Source organism: Zymoseptoria tritici, chromosome 9 (assembly GCF_000219625.1).
Source record: "Zymoseptoria tritici IPO323 chromosome 9, whole genome shotgun sequence".
Classification (NCBI taxonomy): domain Eukaryota; kingdom Fungi; phylum Ascomycota; class Dothideomycetes; order Mycosphaerellales; family Mycosphaerellaceae; genus Zymoseptoria; species Zymoseptoria tritici.
The window spans coordinates 38,501-57,469 of NC_018210.1; the positions used below are offsets into that span (position 1 = coordinate 38,501).

The 18,969-nt window shown below is 51.3% G+C and overlaps 8 protein-coding genes across 8 annotated transcripts; 3 read left to right on the plus strand and 5 right to left on the minus strand.

Moving 5' to 3' along the window:
• Positions 1-214: 214 nt before the first annotated feature.
• On the minus strand, positions 215-844 carry MYCGRDRAFT_47581 (uncharacterized protein; the record flags this gene model as incomplete). Its single annotated transcript, XM_003849808.1, has 2 exons — positions 215-561; positions 613-844. 2 exons carry the CDS (start codon positions 842-844, stop codon positions 215-217), a joined length of 579 nt encoding a protein of 192 aa, XP_003849856.1.
• Positions 845-1,188: 344 nt separating this feature from the next.
• On the plus strand, positions 1,189-3,731 carry MYCGRDRAFT_62083 (uncharacterized protein; the record flags this gene model as incomplete). The annotated part of the gene is made up of 2 exons (XM_003849210.1): positions 1,189-2,722; positions 2,846-3,731. 2 exons carry the CDS (start codon positions 1,201-1,203, stop codon positions 3,370-3,372), a joined length of 2,049 nt encoding a protein of 682 aa, XP_003849258.1.
• A 1,496-nt stretch (positions 3,732-5,227) lies between these two features.
• Positions 5,228-5,696, minus strand: MYCGRDRAFT_30712 (uncharacterized protein; the record flags this gene model as incomplete). The annotated part of the gene is made up of 3 exons (XM_003849807.1): positions 5,228-5,319; positions 5,388-5,570; positions 5,633-5,696. Coding segments are annotated over 3 exons (339 nt in total), but the record flags the coding sequence as incomplete, so codon positions are not given.
• Positions 5,697-6,001: 305 nt separating this feature from the next.
• Positions 6,002-8,569, plus strand: MYCGRDRAFT_47177 (uncharacterized protein; the record flags this gene model as incomplete). Its single annotated transcript, XM_003849211.1, has 1 exon — positions 6,002-8,569. The coding sequence occupies one exon, from the start codon at positions 6,002-6,004 to the stop codon at positions 8,567-8,569; it is 2,568 nt and encodes an 855-aa protein (XP_003849259.1).
• Positions 8,570-9,710: 1,141 nt separating this feature from the next.
• On the minus strand, positions 9,711-10,178 carry MYCGRDRAFT_47912 (uncharacterized protein; the record flags this gene model as incomplete). Its single annotated transcript, XM_003849806.1, has 2 exons — positions 9,711-9,964; positions 10,016-10,178. Coding segments are annotated over 2 exons (417 nt in total), but the record flags the coding sequence as incomplete, so codon positions are not given.
• A 129-nt stretch (positions 10,179-10,307) lies between these two features.
• Positions 10,308-10,514, minus strand: MYCGRDRAFT_19562 (uncharacterized protein; the record flags this gene model as incomplete). The annotated part of the gene is made up of 1 exon (XM_003849805.1): positions 10,308-10,514. A coding segment is annotated over one exon (207 nt), but the record flags the coding sequence as incomplete, so codon positions are not given.
• A 72-nt stretch (positions 10,515-10,586) lies between these two features.
• On the minus strand, positions 10,587-10,736 carry MYCGRDRAFT_47419 (uncharacterized protein; the record flags this gene model as incomplete). Its single annotated transcript, XM_003849804.1, has 1 exon — positions 10,587-10,736. A coding segment is annotated over one exon (150 nt), but the record flags the coding sequence as incomplete, so codon positions are not given.
• Positions 10,737-11,874: 1,138 nt separating this feature from the next.
• Positions 11,875-14,082, plus strand: MYCGRDRAFT_47591 (uncharacterized protein; the record flags this gene model as incomplete). Its single annotated transcript, XM_003849212.1, has 4 exons — positions 11,875-12,147; positions 12,203-12,281; positions 12,332-13,439; positions 13,500-14,082. The coding sequence occupies 4 exons, from the start codon at positions 11,875-11,877 to the stop codon at positions 14,080-14,082; spliced, it is 2,043 nt and encodes a 680-aa protein (XP_003849260.1).
• Between the last annotated feature and the right edge of the window lie 4,887 nt (positions 14,083-18,969).

An 18,969-nucleotide genomic window follows, 5' to 3' on the forward strand; every position in this document is an offset into this window, starting at 1 on the left:
ATGTGGCCGAGGGGAGAGCTTCTTTCGCGTAGGCCAGATTTGCGACGGCTCTTGTCCGTAGTGGTCTGCAGATGTTGATATACGCCTGGTCGTAGCTCTGGATCAGCCGTTGCTGGATTAGCTGTCCGTATCTTAGCGGGGTCTGACATCCGCACGTAGACACCATGTCCAAGCCTCCACACGGCCTGTGCTGGTGCGTCGCAGTATGCAAGTCTCAGTCGCCGTCGTCTTCATCGTCGTCCTCGTCATCATGCCCATCACGATCCTCAATATCACCCGCCAGGCCCAGATCGTCAAACTCGTCTTCACTGAGGCTGTCGGCGACACCCGTCTTCCGTTCCGCTGCTCTTCTCGCCCTCACAATGCTGAGTCTCGCGCGTCGGATAGCCTCCTCTTCCGCCTTCTTGATAGTTCCGCTCACTCTCACGACCTGTATGACACAAGACTCGTTCACGGGATTGGGAAGCTTCGTCGTGAATGTGAGGGCGGCCCAGACAAGTCGGTAGTGCGCGCGGGACACTCGTATGATGGCGGTATTCGTGGCGGAGGACATGTACTTCACTGCGAATGCTTAGAATCTGCTTTGCTTCGTCGTGACTGTGCCATTCCTACCCTGCAGACTTCCCGCGACCATGCCTGCTCCGTAGTCACCGAACAACTCCGCAACGCCATCTCTGACCACACGGGCAAGGAGCTTCCCATCCATCTTATCTTGACCTGGACGCCGGAATTGCACTGTCCATGGGAGTTGTGCTTCGGCGGCAGTCTTCGCTGGACGTGCAGGTTTCGCGGGTTCGGTGTAGAGGATGTTGACAAGCAGATATCGATGCTTCAGTCGGACCATGATCGCGACGACGAAACCTCTGATCGAGTGTATGCATTCGTCAATGCGTAGAATTTGCTGGCTGTCATCGCTTCGGACCGTGTTGTGGCATTGTTCAATCGATAGAAAAGAAAGCCGACCTCGAATGCGCACTTCAATCTTCTGGAGCGGACTTTGGTGGACGACGCCACGCTAGCGTCGACGCTCGGCGCTAGCGTATTCGAGCTTGGTGGACGACGCTTCACGCTAGCGTCCACGCTTGGGCGAAGCGTCGACGCTCGACGCTAGCGTGCTCAAAATTGGTGGACGACGCTTCAAAATTCGAGAGCTCTCTCCTCAACTTTCACACTGACAACAAGTTTTGACGGAATCCGATCATGGCCGACAATCGCTTCAGTGCGCTGAACAGCGATCCGCGATATCGCCTACCAAATAAGAAGGAGTCCCGCACGGCCGTCGATCCTCGCTTCAAGACACTCTTCACGGACCAGGAATTTCGCAAAAAGGCTACCGTTGATCGATATGGGCGGAAGATAAAGTCGGACTCGAACAAAAAAGATTTGGAGAAGCTGTATCGCTTAGATGCAGCAGATCAGCCGAAAGCAAAGGCTAAACCAGGGAAGAAGCAGGATCGGGAAGTCGTGGGCAGCTCCGAGGAAGAGTCGGGGAGTGAGGACGATGTGGACGATGTAGACGTCGAGGAGGATGACAGCGAAGAAGAGCTAGTGGAGAAACGCGACCCGATGCGAGATGGCTTCTCAGAGTCCGAGTCAGAGGAAGAGTCCGAAGAAGAGAGTGACAGCGAAGCAGAACTACTTGACGACACGGCAGGAGTGGAACAAACAGAGGATGTGCCAATGGGAGAAGTATCACGGAGAATTGCTGCTGTCAATTTGGACTGGGACAACATTCGTGCAGCAGATCTCATGGCGGTGGCGGCCAGCTTTGCGCCTACGGGCGGCAAGATCGAGAATGTCACGATATACCCGAGCGAGTTTGGGCGAGAGAAGTTGCAAAGAGAGGAGACTGAGGGACCGCCGCGGGAGATCTTTGCAAGCTCGCAGAAGGTGACTGCAGAAGCTCAAGACGACGATGATGACGAGAGCTCGGAGGACGACGAGAAGATCAAGAAGAAGTTACTCGAAACTCAAGCCTCCGCCGGCGATGAGTTCGACACAGCCGCCCTTCGCGCATACCAGTTGGAAAGACTAAAGTACTACTACGCCGTCATCTCATGTTCCGACGGGTCAACAGCAAAAGCCCTTTACGACGCCATGGATGGCCGCGAATACCTCTCAACAGCCAACTTCTTCGATCTGAGGTTTGTTCCAGACGAGACCTCCTTCGAGGACGACACCCCTCACGACGAATGCAACCAACTACCATCCGGCTACAGACCCAACGAATTCCGCACCGAAGCCCTGACGCATTCCAAAGTCCGCCTAACATGGGACGACGACGACGCCACGCGAAAAGAAGTCCAAAAACGAGCCTTCTCCCGCGCAGAAATGGAAGAGAACGATCTCCAAGCCTACATCGGCAGCGACGACTCCGACGCCGACAGCATCTCATCCCGCATCTCCACAGCAGCAGACCGCAAGGCGAAGAAGAAGGACGCCCAACGACAGAAGATGCGCGCAGCACTAGGACTCGGAGATGAACCCACCAAGTCCTCCAAATCATACAAAGACGAACCAGTCGGCGACATGCAAATCACATTCACATCCGGCCTGACAAACGCCGACGGTGGCGAGAAAGCAGCCGGCGGGAAGAAAGGCGTCTTCGAAAACGAGCCGCAAGACGAAGAGTCCACCCGCCAACGCTACATTCGCAAAGAAAAGGAACGCAAACAAGCCCGCAAAGAACGGTCCAAAGCCGCACGCGCAGGGACATCAGCGGGTGCAGCAGAGACGTCCGACCTCGAGGAAGCGGCGCCCGCCTTGCCAGCACAGAAAGACACAGCAGAGGAGGAAGACCCCTTCGCAGACCCCTTCTTCACCGACCCCGCCGCTACGACCGCAGCCGCAACAAAAGCCGCCCGCAAAGCCGCCAAAGCAGAGAAGCGCGCCGCCCGCGAAAAGCTCGACGCCGAAGCCTCCTCCCGCAAAGCCGAACTCTCCCTCCTCATGCAAGGCGAAAACGGCGAAGGAGAAGGCGTACGGCACTTTGACATGCGAGAGATCGAAAAGGCCGAAAAGGCAGCGCGACGAAAGAAAGGGAAATTCGGAAAGAAGCCGAAGGGATTGGAAGAGGTGGAGAAGGACGACTTCCAGGTTGAGGTGGAGGATCCGAGATTTGGGAAAGTGTTTGAGAGTCATGAGTATGCGATTGATCCGACAAATCCGCGGTTCAAGGGGACGGCGGGGATGAAGACTTTGTTGGAGGAGGGGAGGAAGAAAAGGAAGTTTGAGGATGGATTGGGGGAGGATGGCAAGGAGGAGAGGAAGAAGAAGGGGAAGAAGGATGTTGGTGAGGCGGAGGAAAGAGGAGACGATGTGAAGAGTCTGGTGGCGAGGTTGAAGGACAAGAGTCAGAAGAAGAAGAGGTGAGCGGTGAGTACGGATAGGTAACCCAGAAAATCTCGAAGGGCCACGGTTCCCGGCAAGTGCCAGCCTTATACCATCGCAACCAAAGCTACACTACGTCCAACCTTCCAAGAACCCTACGATTCGGCGCTGGAGATCGATCATCCCCATAGTATCCGCGATCCTCCGGAGTCCAGATTCCGCGGAAAGCAAGGGCGTACACCGACCACGTCCTTGCCACGCCCGTTTTGCAAGTCTCCCCAATCCCATCAACACGTGACGCTCGCAACCTTCCATTTGCCGAACTTGCCCGAGGGCAACCTATTCAACAGATCAGACACCACCGCGAACGAGCAAAGAACGGTTTTTGTGACTTACGTGACGCATTGCCTTTCCTCTCTCAAAAAGGGTCCGTACTTTGTGATTGGAGACGCAGGGGCGTTGATATTGCACTTGGAGTTGTGGTCGGTGAAGAAAGAGACGGCACACGGCTTCAGCATGTGGACGCTCACGCTTTTGGCGTCGAAGCCAGCTGGCGTGCCTGGTGGCTTTCCGCAACCCAGAGGTCCATCTCCGAGACTCTTGTGTGATTCTCCCTGGCAGCCATTATCGGAGTAGAAAACGAGCTCGAAGACCGTATAGGCCTGAACCATGCTGCCAAGGCTGGAGAGGAGGATCACTCCTGCGATGGGGATCTGCATCGTGATGGTGATGAGTGTTGGTTGTGTCTGAGCTCGAGAGGTGTTGAGTGTGTGTCTGGAGCTCGGTAGGTGTTGAGTGTTGAGCGCCAGATGGTAGAAGGTCGAGGATGGAGAGTGGTTTTTGTTGTCGGTCCTGTTTGGAGAAGGAAGGAGGAAGAGGAAGGAGGACGGCCAGCAATTTCTTATACGAGGGTATGTTGACACTGGTCGTGGCAGTGTTATTATGTCGTGATCAATTGGAGTTACGCGGTGCCTAAAATACAGCGTGTGAGCGCATCGGACGGATCACCGCGGAAGACCTCGATCAAGGTTAATGGCTGAACATGTCCCCTACACCAGGACAGGACCCCAACCAGCGGTGATCCATCGGCTCCGTCCGATACGCTCACACGCTGCACGAGCCCGAACATGCTACTGCCCTGCAAAATGGGAGCGCAAGACGGACGGTGCCCCTTGCGAAAAGTAAGCCGTGCACCTCGTATCCTACGGAGTACAGACCGTGGACTGCATACGGGAAGCAGTGCTGACGCTGGAAACTCAATCGGTGCCCATTTGGGGCAGGTATGGACGATGTCTCGACTCTGCATTGGACCGGAGATGTCGGTATCGTCTGTAGGGAACAGTACAGACTCTGGATCAAAAGCATGAAGCTTCAAGCAGTCAGTGCCTGTAGTTCTACCCTGTGCTGCAGCTCTTGAAATCTTGATATTGCAGGTACCGCGCGGCCAAAGTCCATCGGTCGTCTGTTGCCGCCCGGGCCAGGCTGACATGTTCGTAGAGCAATATCGCCAGTGGGTTTGACGACGGCCGAGGGGAAGAATGCTTTTCCGCAGCTCAGCGCCGGATCACCAGTCGAACTCGTGCTTCCGTGGAGTATGCGCGTGCGATCCTCGCTCGTCGAGACTCGGCCGCGAGTGATGCTAACCGGTTCTTGCAGCATCTCAATCCTCCATCTCAGTATCGACTTCCAGCCCAGCACTCCTCACTCCCTTCTCCTCCAACGTCGTATCGCCGTCCTCTGCCTCCTCCTCTTCCTCCCCATCAACGTCCATGCCCTCCTCGTCCGCCGCTCCATTGCCAGCCTGGGCGTCCTTCCCTCCAAGATGGCCATCAAGTGTACCTTGGCCTTTCGCCAACCCATTTCCATTCGATGTCGCAGGAGCTGTCGCGGCATCCTGTGCTTGCTTCTTCTTGAGGTCCTTATAAGTCATCGTCCTCGGGACGACGTCGGAGAGGAATTCGAGGTTTTCGACGCGGGCTACTGCGTTGGCTTGGAAGAATCACCTCATGTCAGTCATCACAACCCATGCTCCAGTTCGTAGGATAGAGACTACACACCAACATCACGATACTGAATATTTCTCCTTGGTTTCTGGGAGTGTTCGGATCGAACTTGGAGGTGTGCTTGGGAGACGAGGTGCTGGAGGAACATTTCGGTCGCGACGGTGATGACAAAGGCGGCGTTGTTGGAGCAGTTTCCCGTGTCTGGGTCGGTGTTGATGATCTTTTTGACGCGGGCGACTGCGAAAGGGGGGTCTTGTTAGCATGCTACCTTATTAGTGGTATGGATAAGAAGCACTTACGAGGGAGAGAGACGGCGCCGGTGATCTCCTGTGCGGGCACGATCGGGGCATTGTTGTAGGGCATGGTGGGCACGTCGGATTGGCGAGGTTTTGGTGAATCGAGACTGAGGTCTATGTGTCGTGGGAAAATCGAGATATGTGTTTCTGAAGAGTGTCAAGTGCTTGGATGTCTTCCCATATCGCGTGGGGGAGTCGAGTTGACGCGCCGCTCAATTCCGAAGTTCAGCCGGATTCTTCACATGTCATCCTTTGAGAAAGGGAGATACCTTATCCAGACTTCTTCCACGAATTTTGGCGACAACACAAGGATCTCACTCTGATACAACTTCGGAGAATGGGCCGACCCTTTCACATACACCCGGCAGTGCGATGAACCGCCGCACGAGCAGCTACTCGAATCCCCAATCTCCGTCCGCCCAGCGTCGCGACAGCAATGCCTCCCACACCTTGAACCGGCGTCTGTCCGCTCTCTCCACCGCCGAAGCAGGGAATGCAGCCGCAGCCATATCTCCCGCCGACCAACAACTCGCGGAGGAGATTGCCGAGATCAAACGATATGAAGACTTCACGACCATCGACTGGGTGCAGGACGCAGCACGGGAGCAGAAGAGACGGACAGCTCGACAAGTAGCTCGAAATTCAGCAGGTCGGATAGGATGGCGAGGCAAGCTCTCAGAGGCCTACGATGCCGGACAAGGCTGGATCGTGGTCAGCTTGATCGGTGCCGCGATCGGTTTGAATGCTGCCTTCTTGAACATCGTCACAGAATGGCTGAGTGATATCAAATTGGGATACTGCACGACGGGATTCTACCTGAATGAGACGTTTTGCTGCTGGGGTGCGGAGAATGGTTGCGACGAGTGGCACCGATGGAGTGGATTCTGGCCGTTGAATTATCTACTGTACATCATCTTCAGTACGATTTTCGCATTCACCTCCGCGAGATTGGTCAAGAGCTTTGCACCGTATGCGGCAGGATCCGGTATCAGTGAGATCAAATGTATCATCGCGGGATTTGTGATGAAGGGATTTCTAGGATTCTGGACATTGTTGATCAAGAGCATCGGTCTGCCACTTGCGATTGCCAGCGGGTTGAGTGTGGGTAAGGAGGGACCGAGTGTGCACTATGCGGTGTGTACGGGAAATGTCATCAGTCGGATGTTCTACAAGTACAGGCGAAATGCTGCAAAGACGAGAGAGATTTTGTCAGCTTGTGCGGCAGCAGGCGTCGCAGTGGCATTCGGAAGTCCCATTGGAGGAGTCCTGTTCAGTCTCGAGGAGATGAGCAACTACTTTCCTCTCAAGACGATGTGGCGATCCTACTTTTGCGCTCTGGTAGCTACGGCAGTGTTATCCGCCATGAATCCATTCCGGACCGGACAGCTGGTCATGTTCACAGTCCGCTACGATCGAGGCTGGCACTTCTTCGAGATACCGTTCTACGTCCTCATCGGCACTTTCGGCGGACTCTACGGCGCCTTTGTCATGAAATGGAATCTGCGAGTACAAGCTTTCCGGAAACGCTATCTCACTGGCTATCCCATCATCGAGGCGACTCTTCTCGCACTGTTCACAGCTGTGATTTGCTACCCCAACATGTTCCTGAGAATCGACATGACCGAAAGTATGGAGATCCTCTTCCTCGAATGCGAAGGCGCTCACGACTACGACGGACTTTGCGATCGACAGAATCGCTGGCGGCTCGTCCTGGCCTTGTTCGCCTCGACCGTGATCCGCACATTCTTGGTCATCATCTCCTACGGCTGCAAAGTACCAGCCGGCATTTTCGTCCCATCCATGGCCATCGGCGCCTCCTTCGGCAGAATGGTCGGTGTCCTAGTCCAAGCCCTCCACGAGTCGTTCCCAAACTCGGCCTACTTCGCCGCTTGCGATCCAGATGTCACTTGTATTACACCTGGCACCTACGCTTTCCTCGGCGCCGGAGCAGCATTGAGTGGAATCATGCACCTGACAGTATCAGTAGTCGTCATCATGTTCGAGCTGACCGGCGCTCTGACATACATCCTGCCCACCATGATCACCGTCGGAATCACCAAAGGCGTCTCCGAAAGATTCGGCAAAGGCGGAATCGCAGACCGCATGATCTGGTTCAACGGCTTCCCTTTCCTAGACGGCAAAGAAGACCACACCTTCAACGTGCCCGTCAGCACAACCATGACACCATTGCCGAAAGTTCTGACCGCAACAGGCCTCACCGTATCCGCGGTAGAAAAGATCCTCAAAGAAACCACCTACCAAGGCTTCCCCATCGTCGAGAACGAAGACACCAACATCCTCCTCGGCTACATTGGCCGCACAGAATTGCGCTACGCCCTCGATCGCGCCATCCGCGAACAAGGCGTCTCAGCCTCCGCTCGCTGTCTCTTCTCTTCTCACATAAGCGATCTTGCACCTCGCACCGCGACAACGCCATCCGCCACCTTCCCAGCCGTCAGTTTCGAAACCGCAGCCCATGGCACCGTCGACTTTTCCAAATTTATCGATCCAGTCCCTCTCACCGTCCACCCTCGCCTCCCTCTCGAGACGGTAATGGAACTCTTCAAGAAACTCGGACCGCGGGTCATCCTCGTCGAACATCGCGGGAAACTCACCGGGTTGGTGACGGTCAAAGACTGTTTAAAGTACCAATTCCAAGCCGAAGCGAAAGAAGATCCAAGGGAAGAAGAAGGGCAGCAGATTCGCCAGGAGAAAATTTGGGCTGTGATGAGGAGAGTTGCGTACTGGGCTGGGGAGAAAGTGGGCTGGAAAGGTGGGATTGTGGGGATGGGGAGGTTGAGGTTGAGTGGGGAGTATGCTGCTGTTTCGACGGCGACGATAGGTGGAGAGAACGAGAGGGCTGAGGGATTGGATGAGGAAGGAAGAGGGCCGGCAGCGGGAGGGGTGGAGTTGTTGGATCGGAGGGAGGCGATTTCGTAGGATGAAGTATGCATAATACATCTTGTTCGTCATTCATCATTCATATATCCATGTCCAATCATCACGCTTGACCGCTTATCCTCAACCCGTAGCACTCTCCATTACCTCACCCTCCTCCTCCTTCCCCCCTCTTAATCTCCTCCCTCAACCTCTCCAAAAACCTCTCATGCATGCCCCTCGTGCCCCTCGCCAGACCCTTGGTCACATACTTCACAAACGCCTTATTACACACCGCCTCGCTCCTCGTCTGGATATACCACTCACTGCCCTCGGTCACTGTCCCCTCCAACATCATCCCTTCGTCGTCTTCCGGTGGGGTACCCTTCACGACTTTCCACGTATTGGTGGAGGTATACAGCGAACTCGCGCGGATGTGGACCTGACAGCCGGAGGTGTTGGGGTGTACGAGGGCGGAGTAGGTTGTTCCGCCGGACCAGAGCCAGGAGGGGATGAAGGGGAGGTCTTCGGTGATTTCCCAGGTTTGCGGCTGTGGTGGTGGTGGTGGTTCTGCCGCTTGCTCGTCGGCGTCGGCGTCTTGCTCTTGCTCGGATGGTGGGGCTGGGGGTTTCGGTGATGATGATGCGGATTCGGAGAGACGTTTAGAGCTGGTGCAGTTCTCGCTCAAGTGGGCGACATTGTCGTAGTTTTGCAGGATGGCGACGGCAGTGGGGAGGTGGGAGGGTGAGATGTCCGCGGGGATGGGGGTGGAGACGCAGGAGACGAAGGAGGTTTCGAGGAAGCCCATTCTTGTTTTGGAGGAAGTGGGTGGGTGGTCTTGGGAGGCAGATGAGGGGTTGGAGGTTGCGGTGTGTTGTATAAGTATCTATTTAATTATTATGTCTAAGAGGATGTCGGAATGTCCGGAACACGGTGCAGGTGAGGTGAGGTGAGGTTTTAGCTTTGGTGACGCTACGATTCACTAGGTAGTTCTCTATGACATCTACGTCAATTGACGGGATGTGCGAGGTTGGGGAAAGAATGATGACAACAACGGATACACGAACGATGAATAAACGAACGACATTTCTACTATCAACTCTACAACCTTCCCTCCAAGTCACCTCACGCAATAAACTCCTCTCAAAACCATTACCCATCCCTCATCTCGCCCTCACCCTCCATTCTCCCACCCTCAATCCCTTCAAAACACCGCCGTATAGGAACTCGCCTCCATAACCGGAATCACCGTCGTGACCCTCTCACAGCTCGTACAAACTCCACAAGTCGTCATCGCGCCCATACTCATACTACTCATCGTCGTGGTAGTTGGGAACGGCGTGGCGCAACCCGGGATTGTCGACGACGCAGCAATGGCTGTGGGGAGACAGGTGGCTTCTTGAGGAATGCTGGATACGCCGGCGCGGCTGCAGATTGTGTTGGCGAAGAGGCGGACATCTGGAAATGGTTAGTGATAATGGGGAGGGAGGGAGGTGGGGGAATGTGTACCTTCGATTTGACCGGGATCGCAGAATTGGCTCACGCAGCAGGAAAAGTCGGCGAGCAGGGGTTTGTTGGAGCAGATGCATGCTACGTCGAGGGGACTGCAGCCGCCGTAGCAGGCTGACTCTGCGTAGGTGGCGATGCAACCTTGGGCGCAGAGAGGAAGGCCAGTCGGGGTGGGTCTGTTGGTCGATGTTGTGGTGACGGGTGGTGCCGAGTACGTCGCCGGCGAGGTGGAAGTGGTGGTCGGGAGAGTAAGTTGATCCGTCACGCTTTCGAGAATGTTGCTGCATACACCGGTTGTGGCGGCAGGCGCGGCGGTCGTGTATACGACATTCGGTGCGTCCACGTAGGGTGATCCGCAGTTACCGTAGCCCGTCTGGCAGGTGTCGGGCGCACAGTACTCTGTGCCATTACCGCAATAGCCGTAGATGCTGCAGCAGTCTCCGAAGACAGTGCCGGCGCAATTGGCTTGGTTGGAACTGCCACAGTAGCCGTTGGGGCTCGGGGTCTGCGTGTAGGTGGGCGGTGGAGCTGCGCTCGCTGGTGAAGTGCTGTATGGTGGCTGGCCGGCGGGATTACAAGAACCGTAGTCCGTGAGACAGTTCTGAGCGGCACAGAATTCGTAGCCGGAGCCACAGAAACCGTACTGACTGCAGCAGTCGCCGTATTCGCTGCCTACACAGTTGTAGTTGTTGGGTCCACCGCAGACTCCGTTCGGGCTGATGGTTTGTTGGACGGGCCGGGGTGGGTCGACGGCCAGACAGCTGGCGTTGTTGGGCACGGCATCGAAGACACCGAAACAGCTGCAGAGGAGGTCGCCGACGTCGCGGATGGCTAGGCATGGAATGAGCGGTGTGCGTTTGTATCACCGATTGCATATACTTACCATTGATATCATCCTGGGACAAGCACTGCTGGCTCAAACAGCACGAATACCTATCGATAAGAGCAATGTTGCTGCAAATACACGTAACATCTTCCGGATCGCAGCCACCAAGATCGTATCCGACGATACAGTTCAAGGCGCACTGTGGGATTCGCTTGGTGATGATGGTAGGCGGCGCCGAGACAGTCGCAAGAGCCGAAGAGGAAGAGACGGTCGTCGAGCAGGAGTTGCCGGGGCATGTATCCACCGTGCTGAAAAACGTGCTGGTGGATGTCGCGGGCTCTTCGTACGCGGGTGGAGGAGGCGTGGTTGTGACATCGCCGCCATAGACTGGAGCTTGCTGAGCGTGCACGAGCACTGAAACGAGTGACAGCGCGATGGAGAGCTGCATGGTGAATGTGGATGTGCTTGATGCTGGCGTGAAGACGATTCGTTTGGCGAGGAGGTACTCGATCACATATCAATGGCGGCTTGTTTATTACCGCGAGAATGCACGCTACGCGCGAAATGCATTCCTCAATCTCGTGTCTCCGCAAAGCAAGGGGTATCGCTCATATAGCCAGCCGGGTAAAAGGCGTATCACAATCCTCGCGAGAGGCACAGTCTGTCAGTCTTTGACTCGATGACATCGTCGCACGGCGGACACAATGTCCAGCATGTCGACTTCGGATATGACAGCCTTCGAATCGTTCGCACGGCGGGCACGGCTCCCCTACACGGTCGCTTTCGAAGGGCAAACCACGCCGATTGTTGGCAGCCAGATCAGCAACTGGATGTGGGAGATGTACAAAGTAATTGGGGTCCGAGTCGCATCGATGTTTTGGATCATGTTGAAGGCGAGAAGAAGGAGAAGCAAGACGAGAAAGAAGATGTCGAGGGGGCACTACGGAAGACCATATACCCGAAACGGAACAACTCAGTGGCTCCCGACCTCACCTTCAATCCTCCATCAATCCCAGTCAATTCATGCCCAAACATGGCGAGTCCTTCACGCCTTCGGGCGGCTATTATCGTTGTATCAGAGACAGCGTCAAGAGATGCTTCGACAGACAAAGGTGTTCCAGCATTACAGGCGACTTTTGCCGAGAGTGGAGGAGACCAATGGGACGCCCAAGACACGCAGATTGTGCGAGACGATGTCCTTGAGATCCAAAGAGCCATCACGCAGCGGACGGATGGAAAAGATCCGGTCAACTTAATTGTGACGAGTGGTGGGACGGGCTTTGCGCAGAAGGATGTCACGCCCGAGGTGAGATTTGGTCTGCCGGTATTTCTATGAGTGTCCAGCATTGACAGATCCGTAGGCAGCCGCTCCGTTGATACACAAACATGCCACTGGACTGGTCCATACTATGCTGTCTGCATCTTTGGCAATAACACCGTGTAAGATCGTCGAGCCACATCTGTAATCAGTTGTATGCTGACCTTTACAGTCGCTGCCATGGCTCGTCCAGTTGCCGGAGTACGCAACAACACCTTGATCATCACACTTCCCGGGTCTCCCAAAGGCGCCAAGGAGAATCTCGAAGCTGTCTTGAAGCTTTTGCCTCACGCATGTCAGCAAATCGCCGGAATGGACTCCCGAACGCTACATGTCGGTGGCGTCAAGAAACTCGAACAAGACGCCAATGTCAGTGTCGCTGGTCAAGCGCAAGGCCACTCACATGATCACTCGCACTCCCATTCACATTCTCATGGTCATAGTCATGGACACGGACATCATCACGGACCCAAAGCACATACCAAACCCGAAGACCGTCCCGTATCGAACGATCCATCCGCTGGCCCTACCGGACGACATCGCCAATCTCCATATCCCATGCTTTCAGTCGACGATGCTCTCGCACAAATCTCACAGCACACACCATCTCCATCAATCATCAAGGCAGCCGTCAACGAGTCCCTGATCGGCTCCGTGCTAGCAGAAGACGTCACCGCCAACGAAGCAGTACCTGCATTTCGAGCAAGCATAGTCGACGGCTATGCAATCGTAGCATCCAATCACATCCTCGTTCCCAGCACAAAAGGTGTGTTCGAAGTCACAGGCATCTCACACGCTCAAGCAGGCAAAGACATGCCAACTCTACGATCCGGAGAAGTCGCACGAATCACCACCGGAGCACCTCTGCCACCTGGTGCAACTGCCGTAGTCATGGTCGAGGACACGGTAATCCGCTCAAAAACCGACGACGGAACAGAAGAAAAGCAAGTCGAGATCCTGACCGACGAAATCAAGCCCGGCGAGAACGTGCGAGAAGTCGGCAGCGACGTCGCAGCCGGCTCAACAATTCTGAAAAAAGGCGAAGGCATCACCGCAATAGGCGGAGAATTCGGCCTCCTCGCCTCAGTCGGCACAACCGAAGTCTCAATCTATCGAAAACCCATCATCGGCGTCCTCAGCACAGGCGACGAAATCGTGCCCCATGACCGACCCGGCTCACTCGAACTCGGGGAAGTCCGAGATACCAACCGTCCCACTCTCCTCACCGCAATCAAAGGCACAGGCTTTGAAGGAATCGACCTAGGCATCGCATCAGATCAGTACGTCTCCCACCACCTCTCCCTTCCACTCCATCAACTAACACTCTCTCCCCCCTCTAGACCCGGTGCCCTCGAAACCGCCCTCCGCTCCGCCCTCCGCTCAGCAGACATCCTCATCACAACCGGCGGCGTCTCAATGGGCGAACTCGACCTCCTAAAACCCACCATCGAACGGCAACTCGGCGGAACCATCCACTTCGGCCGCGTCAGTATGAAACCCGGTAAACCCACCACTTTCGCCACAATCCCCTTCAAGTCCAATGATGGCGAGGATGTCACCAAAGTCATCTTCTCCCTCCCCGGAAACCCTGCCTCTGCTGTGGTAACATACCACCTCTTCGTCCTCCCGGCATTACACAAAATGGCGGGGATCAGTCCTGTGGGATTACCGAGGGTGCAGGTTGTGCTGGATGAGGATGTGAGGATGGATCCGCAGCGGGCGGAGTATCATCGCGCGGTGGTGAGTGTGGGTGAGGATGGGATGTTGAGGGCAGCGAGTACGGGATTCCAGCGGAGTTCGGCGATTGGGAGTTTCAAGGGGGCGAATGCGTTGTTGTGTTTGCCGACGGAGGAAGGGAGTCTAAGGAAGGGCGAGGGGGTGGATGCGTTGTTGATGGGAAGGATTGTGAGTCGACTTGGTTGAGGAAGAGGACTCTTTCCGGCTGTCGGTGGGTGTGGTTCGGCGGCTATGATCCGCTCTCATGTGATGTTCCGCTTTGTAAAGAGATATGTCAGTATAATGGTCGACAAGGATGGATTTCCCGACCGATACTTGTCCGGCCAGGCGTAGATCGACAGTCGACAACCCTAACCCTAAAGAGGGTGAGTGACCTTCACCACTTCACTTCGCACAATCGCACCTTAAGTCAGCTGTATACCAACCTTACGATTGCGATTATGTCACCTCACCTGTTACAATGTAGCCATTGAGTCATGCATCCGATATCGGTTATCGGTCTATATATATAGCACTGTAGGTAGTAGTTAGGAATTTAATTACTTTTTAGCTCTAATCTTTAATAGGTTATAAGCCCGGTTAGCGCTTTAGGCATTAATTGCCGCATCTTTACGATTATAAGCCTTATTAATTAATTATTACTACAACTATATGTACTAGCTATATGTAGGGACGGTTTAATTAACGTCTAATCGTTTTTAAAAAACTAGAGGCTGTTTAAAGAATCTAGAGAATCTAGTATATCTAGCTTAGAGATTCGATACACCGATGTCGCCGTTAGACTCCTTAGTCCGGTTTAATAAACTAGGCCTTATCTTTTTAACTATTAGTATAGTCTATAGTTTAACGCTATTATCTACGACAATCTAATATATCTAACACGTTAATAAGGCACACTTACTATTAATTTGAAAAACCTAACATACTATTATTACGGCATCTATACTTTTAATATAGCTAGAACGGTATTATAGGGCAAATAGTCTACTACAACGGCCTATCAAATTTTTAAGGATTTTATAACCTAATGCGGTCTAGCTAGTGTCTAAGAACTTACTTAGTAACTAGAGATTATAATTCTACTTCTACCGTACACTAACTATTAAAGGTTATTAATTTTCTATAATAGCTCCTCGAAGACTATTAAACGAGACACTAGAGCAAAAAGCCGAACGTAAACGTTTTATAAACGCTAAATACAAGCGCGTAGAAAGACATTATAAGGCATAAGTAAAGATTTAAGCTAAAGAATCTCGAAGATAAGTATAATTTGAACTTAACGTAAAGAAGGCTATAGGCTTAAACTCGAAGAAACAACTGTTTTCTTCTCTCGAAGTACCTAACCCTACTAGACTAAAACCTATTATATTCTTCGACATTAACGACTAGGGAAATACGATAACCGAAGGGGTACGAAGCGGTATAAGTTCTAAACACCTACTAAAAAAGCCTAAAACTGTCCGCTCGAAACCTACGCGCCGTACTAAGGCTACACTTACTTTAACTACCGATATAACAACTACTACGTAAGCTTCCGTATTAAATTCAAACCCTCTAGCCTAGGGAAACTCGGCCTTATTATTAACTTTATCCTCTAAAGACGAAGACGACTTAGACTTTCTATTTAAAAAGCTACCTATCTTAAACAAAGTAGGAAAACAACCTATTAAAGATATACTACTATACTCTCTAATTAAATCTCGCTCGCGAGAACCTAGTCTAATACGAGACGAATTATCTACGTATTAATTCGCGTTAGCTCTAATTAGTAACATTACTATAGCTCCTAGAGCTATACGTAATAGCGCGGCGGCGTCCGCCGATACTAAATCCCTATCCTCGGGCATATTACCCCTACCGAGAATAAACGCGAACGCTATTCTAGTTACCGTACGAATTACTAAGAACTCGCGCCTTTATAACGAGGCATTCTATAAAGCTTATCGAGATATAAAGGCTTTTAATAGCTATACGACCCTACTAGGACAAGAGAACTATACCGACTAGTATCGAGACTTTACTATCTTACTTCGTAAAGTTAGATATCTCGATCTCTTCTAAGAGGAAATCGTCCCTAAATACCCGGTTAACCTAACGACTCTCGAGTATAACGAGTATATACTCGAACATACATCGTAGATAGGTAGAAACAGTTCTCTCCTCGGTTATATAATAGGCATATTATATACTAATCTTTAATTAAAAATTAAGTCGACAAAGCTCGTTAAAGACGCTATAAAAATTATTAATTTTTAATGTACCTCCGCCGGAATCCCTCTACTACTTAAAGCAAAACGTAAGTAGTAGAACTACTCGTTCGATTAAGCTCCCTCGTTTAATAAATTCCTTAATAAATTTAAGAAGAGATACGATAACTTTAATCGTATTCGCTCCCTCGAGAGAATTACGGAAGAGATAAAGATTATATAGTTTCTTATCGCCCTTAGACCGCAATTTTATAGCTAGATTACTACTATTAGCCTAATAAGCTTAATTATTAGTATAGGTCCTAGTCTACTATTAAACTTCGTAGACATCTCGACGTCTACGTAAAATGTCTAGAATTAATTAACTTTAGACGCGAACCTACCGCTTATACTAGCGAATTAAATGTCGTACGCTACTATAATACTAGGACAGAAACGCGGTTTTAGCTAGCGAATGCTACTAATTAGAAAGCTTATTAGCTCTACGTACGTTAAGTGCTAGTAGCCCGGACATAAAAATGCGAGATAATATATAAATAGCGAATGCTATAAATAGAACACCGAGGCGTTTAATTAAGTAATAGAAAGGAAGCGTTAAAAGGACGTAAGCGGTTATTTACGCCCTATACTACCTAGTCGACCTTTAAATATATTAATTTAGCGACTAGCGACCGGTACGAATATAACCTACTTTAGACAAACCGATAACAACGTATAAGATGTTATTAAGAACGTAACCGCTACCTTCGCGGACTCCTCTATAGTATTTACCGACTCCGGGTAACTCGCCGACTTTAAGCCGGAAATATAGAATATAACTTTTCTACCTAATAGCGTACCCGCTACTATTACTACGTATAAAGCGGTAAAGCCCGACGATGTTACCCTACGCGATACGAAACTAGTAGAAGTAAAGAAAGGACTTTTTCGAAAGTTCGACTAGATCGTTAACTCTAGTACTACGTCGTACGTCTATAACGAAAAGTCGCTATTTACCGACTATAAGGAACTCCCTAAGCCTATCGAGATAATAGGTTACGGGAGAGGTTTCTTCGTAGTAGGAGTTAGTAAAGTAGTCCTATCTATACTACGACTAAAAGGCGTTACCGAGTTAGTTCTTACTAAGGTTATATACGTACCTTAAATGTCCGTTAATCTAGTCTCTGTTTCTAGTATTAATCGGAATAATACTAACTACGTCTCTACGTATAGATCCTACTACTTCGAGGACAAGACTACCGAGGAAGTACTATTTACCGGTACGTAATACGGTTCCCTATAGAAACTCGACATATCGCTTAGTCGTACGTATAACGTATACTAGAGCGAGGACCCCGAAATTATAAGCGTATTTAATGCCTCCTTCTTTAATTCTAATACTATTAGACGCCTACCTCTATTAATTTAGTATAAAAGACTTAGCTATATTAGCGATATACTATTACGAGAGATGCTCTACTACTACGAAATTACTTTTATCGACGAGAAATTCTTATACGAGTCCTATAATCGGAACAAGCTTAAACAAAAGTTCGCTATATCTAAGCTACTTCGCGTATAGAATCCTCTTATAAAAGTTTATATAGATCTCGGAGGGCCCCTACTAGACTTAATCTTAGGCGAGGTTTACTACCTTCTTATCGTCGATAATTATACGCGATACGGATAGCTTTATACGCTAAGGACGAAATAAGCGTAGGAAGTCTACCGATACTATTACGACTTCGAAGTTAGAATGTATTACTAATTCGGCGCTATAATTAAAGAAGCTCGGGTAGATAGTAGTACGGAGTTTACCGGTATTATCGCGAATATAAGGACACCCTTACGATAACGCCTCCTACCTATCCTAACCTAGACTATCCTAGTACTATAGATTACCGGTACTATCTTATCTAGCCTAGACTAGGACATCCTATAGAGGGACGAACCTTACGGGCGTACGACGGCCCCCGAGCGGACGTTAGACTACGACCGGTGCCTAGTCTAGGCGGAGGGACGTATTTAGTAACACGAAGGGTAGGTATATAGCCTCGGGGGACGCTCTCGTCTATTCCCTTCCTTATCGAATCGACTCGTTATATTCTATAACTATTTGTTTTCGGTATAAGCCTACATTCCCTCTTAAGGTACTTCTAACATTCGATTCGATTAAAAATAACCGTATAACTATACCGAAAACTACCGATATAGCTCTAAAGGTTACCCGTCGTTAGGACGATTCCCTTCCTAATACCTCCGCCCGATAGTAGGCGAGCGCTTCCTCTACGGAGCTATCGGCTACGCCCGCTAGTTAGCTATAGGACGTTAACCTTCTTAACTAGCCTAGCTCGGGAGAGACCTCGGAAGAAAAGGCTACCCGGGAGTACGATAACGAAGTCGCCCGCGCTACCTTCGAGTTCCTAACCCTTTAGTAGAAGATTAAGGAACTCCGTACCGAACTAGACTATCCTACGCTAGAAGGGAACCTAAGGACGGCTACCCTCCGCTATTTTTTCTCCGAACCTAACTAGTATACTAAGACTAGGGATAACCTTCCTAAGTTAAAGGAGCTACTAGTCTTCGAGGGCAAGTCGCGTACGAGCTACGACGACTAGGTCCGAGCCCTCAAAAGAGCCTTTAGACGATACGAAGGATTCGCCGAACGCGAAGACCGTAAGGTCGACTTTACTACCGACTATATAGGAAAGCTCTAGTAAGACTACTAGGAACGCTACGTCGACGGCCTTAACGACTATTCTAAGCTAACCTAGTCTATAATAAAGGAGGTTATGCTTAACTTAATAGGTATAGAGACCGAACGGCGCGAGAAGGCCTACGAGAAGCTAAAAAAGGTTACCCTAGGTAACCGTACGCCGGAAGAACT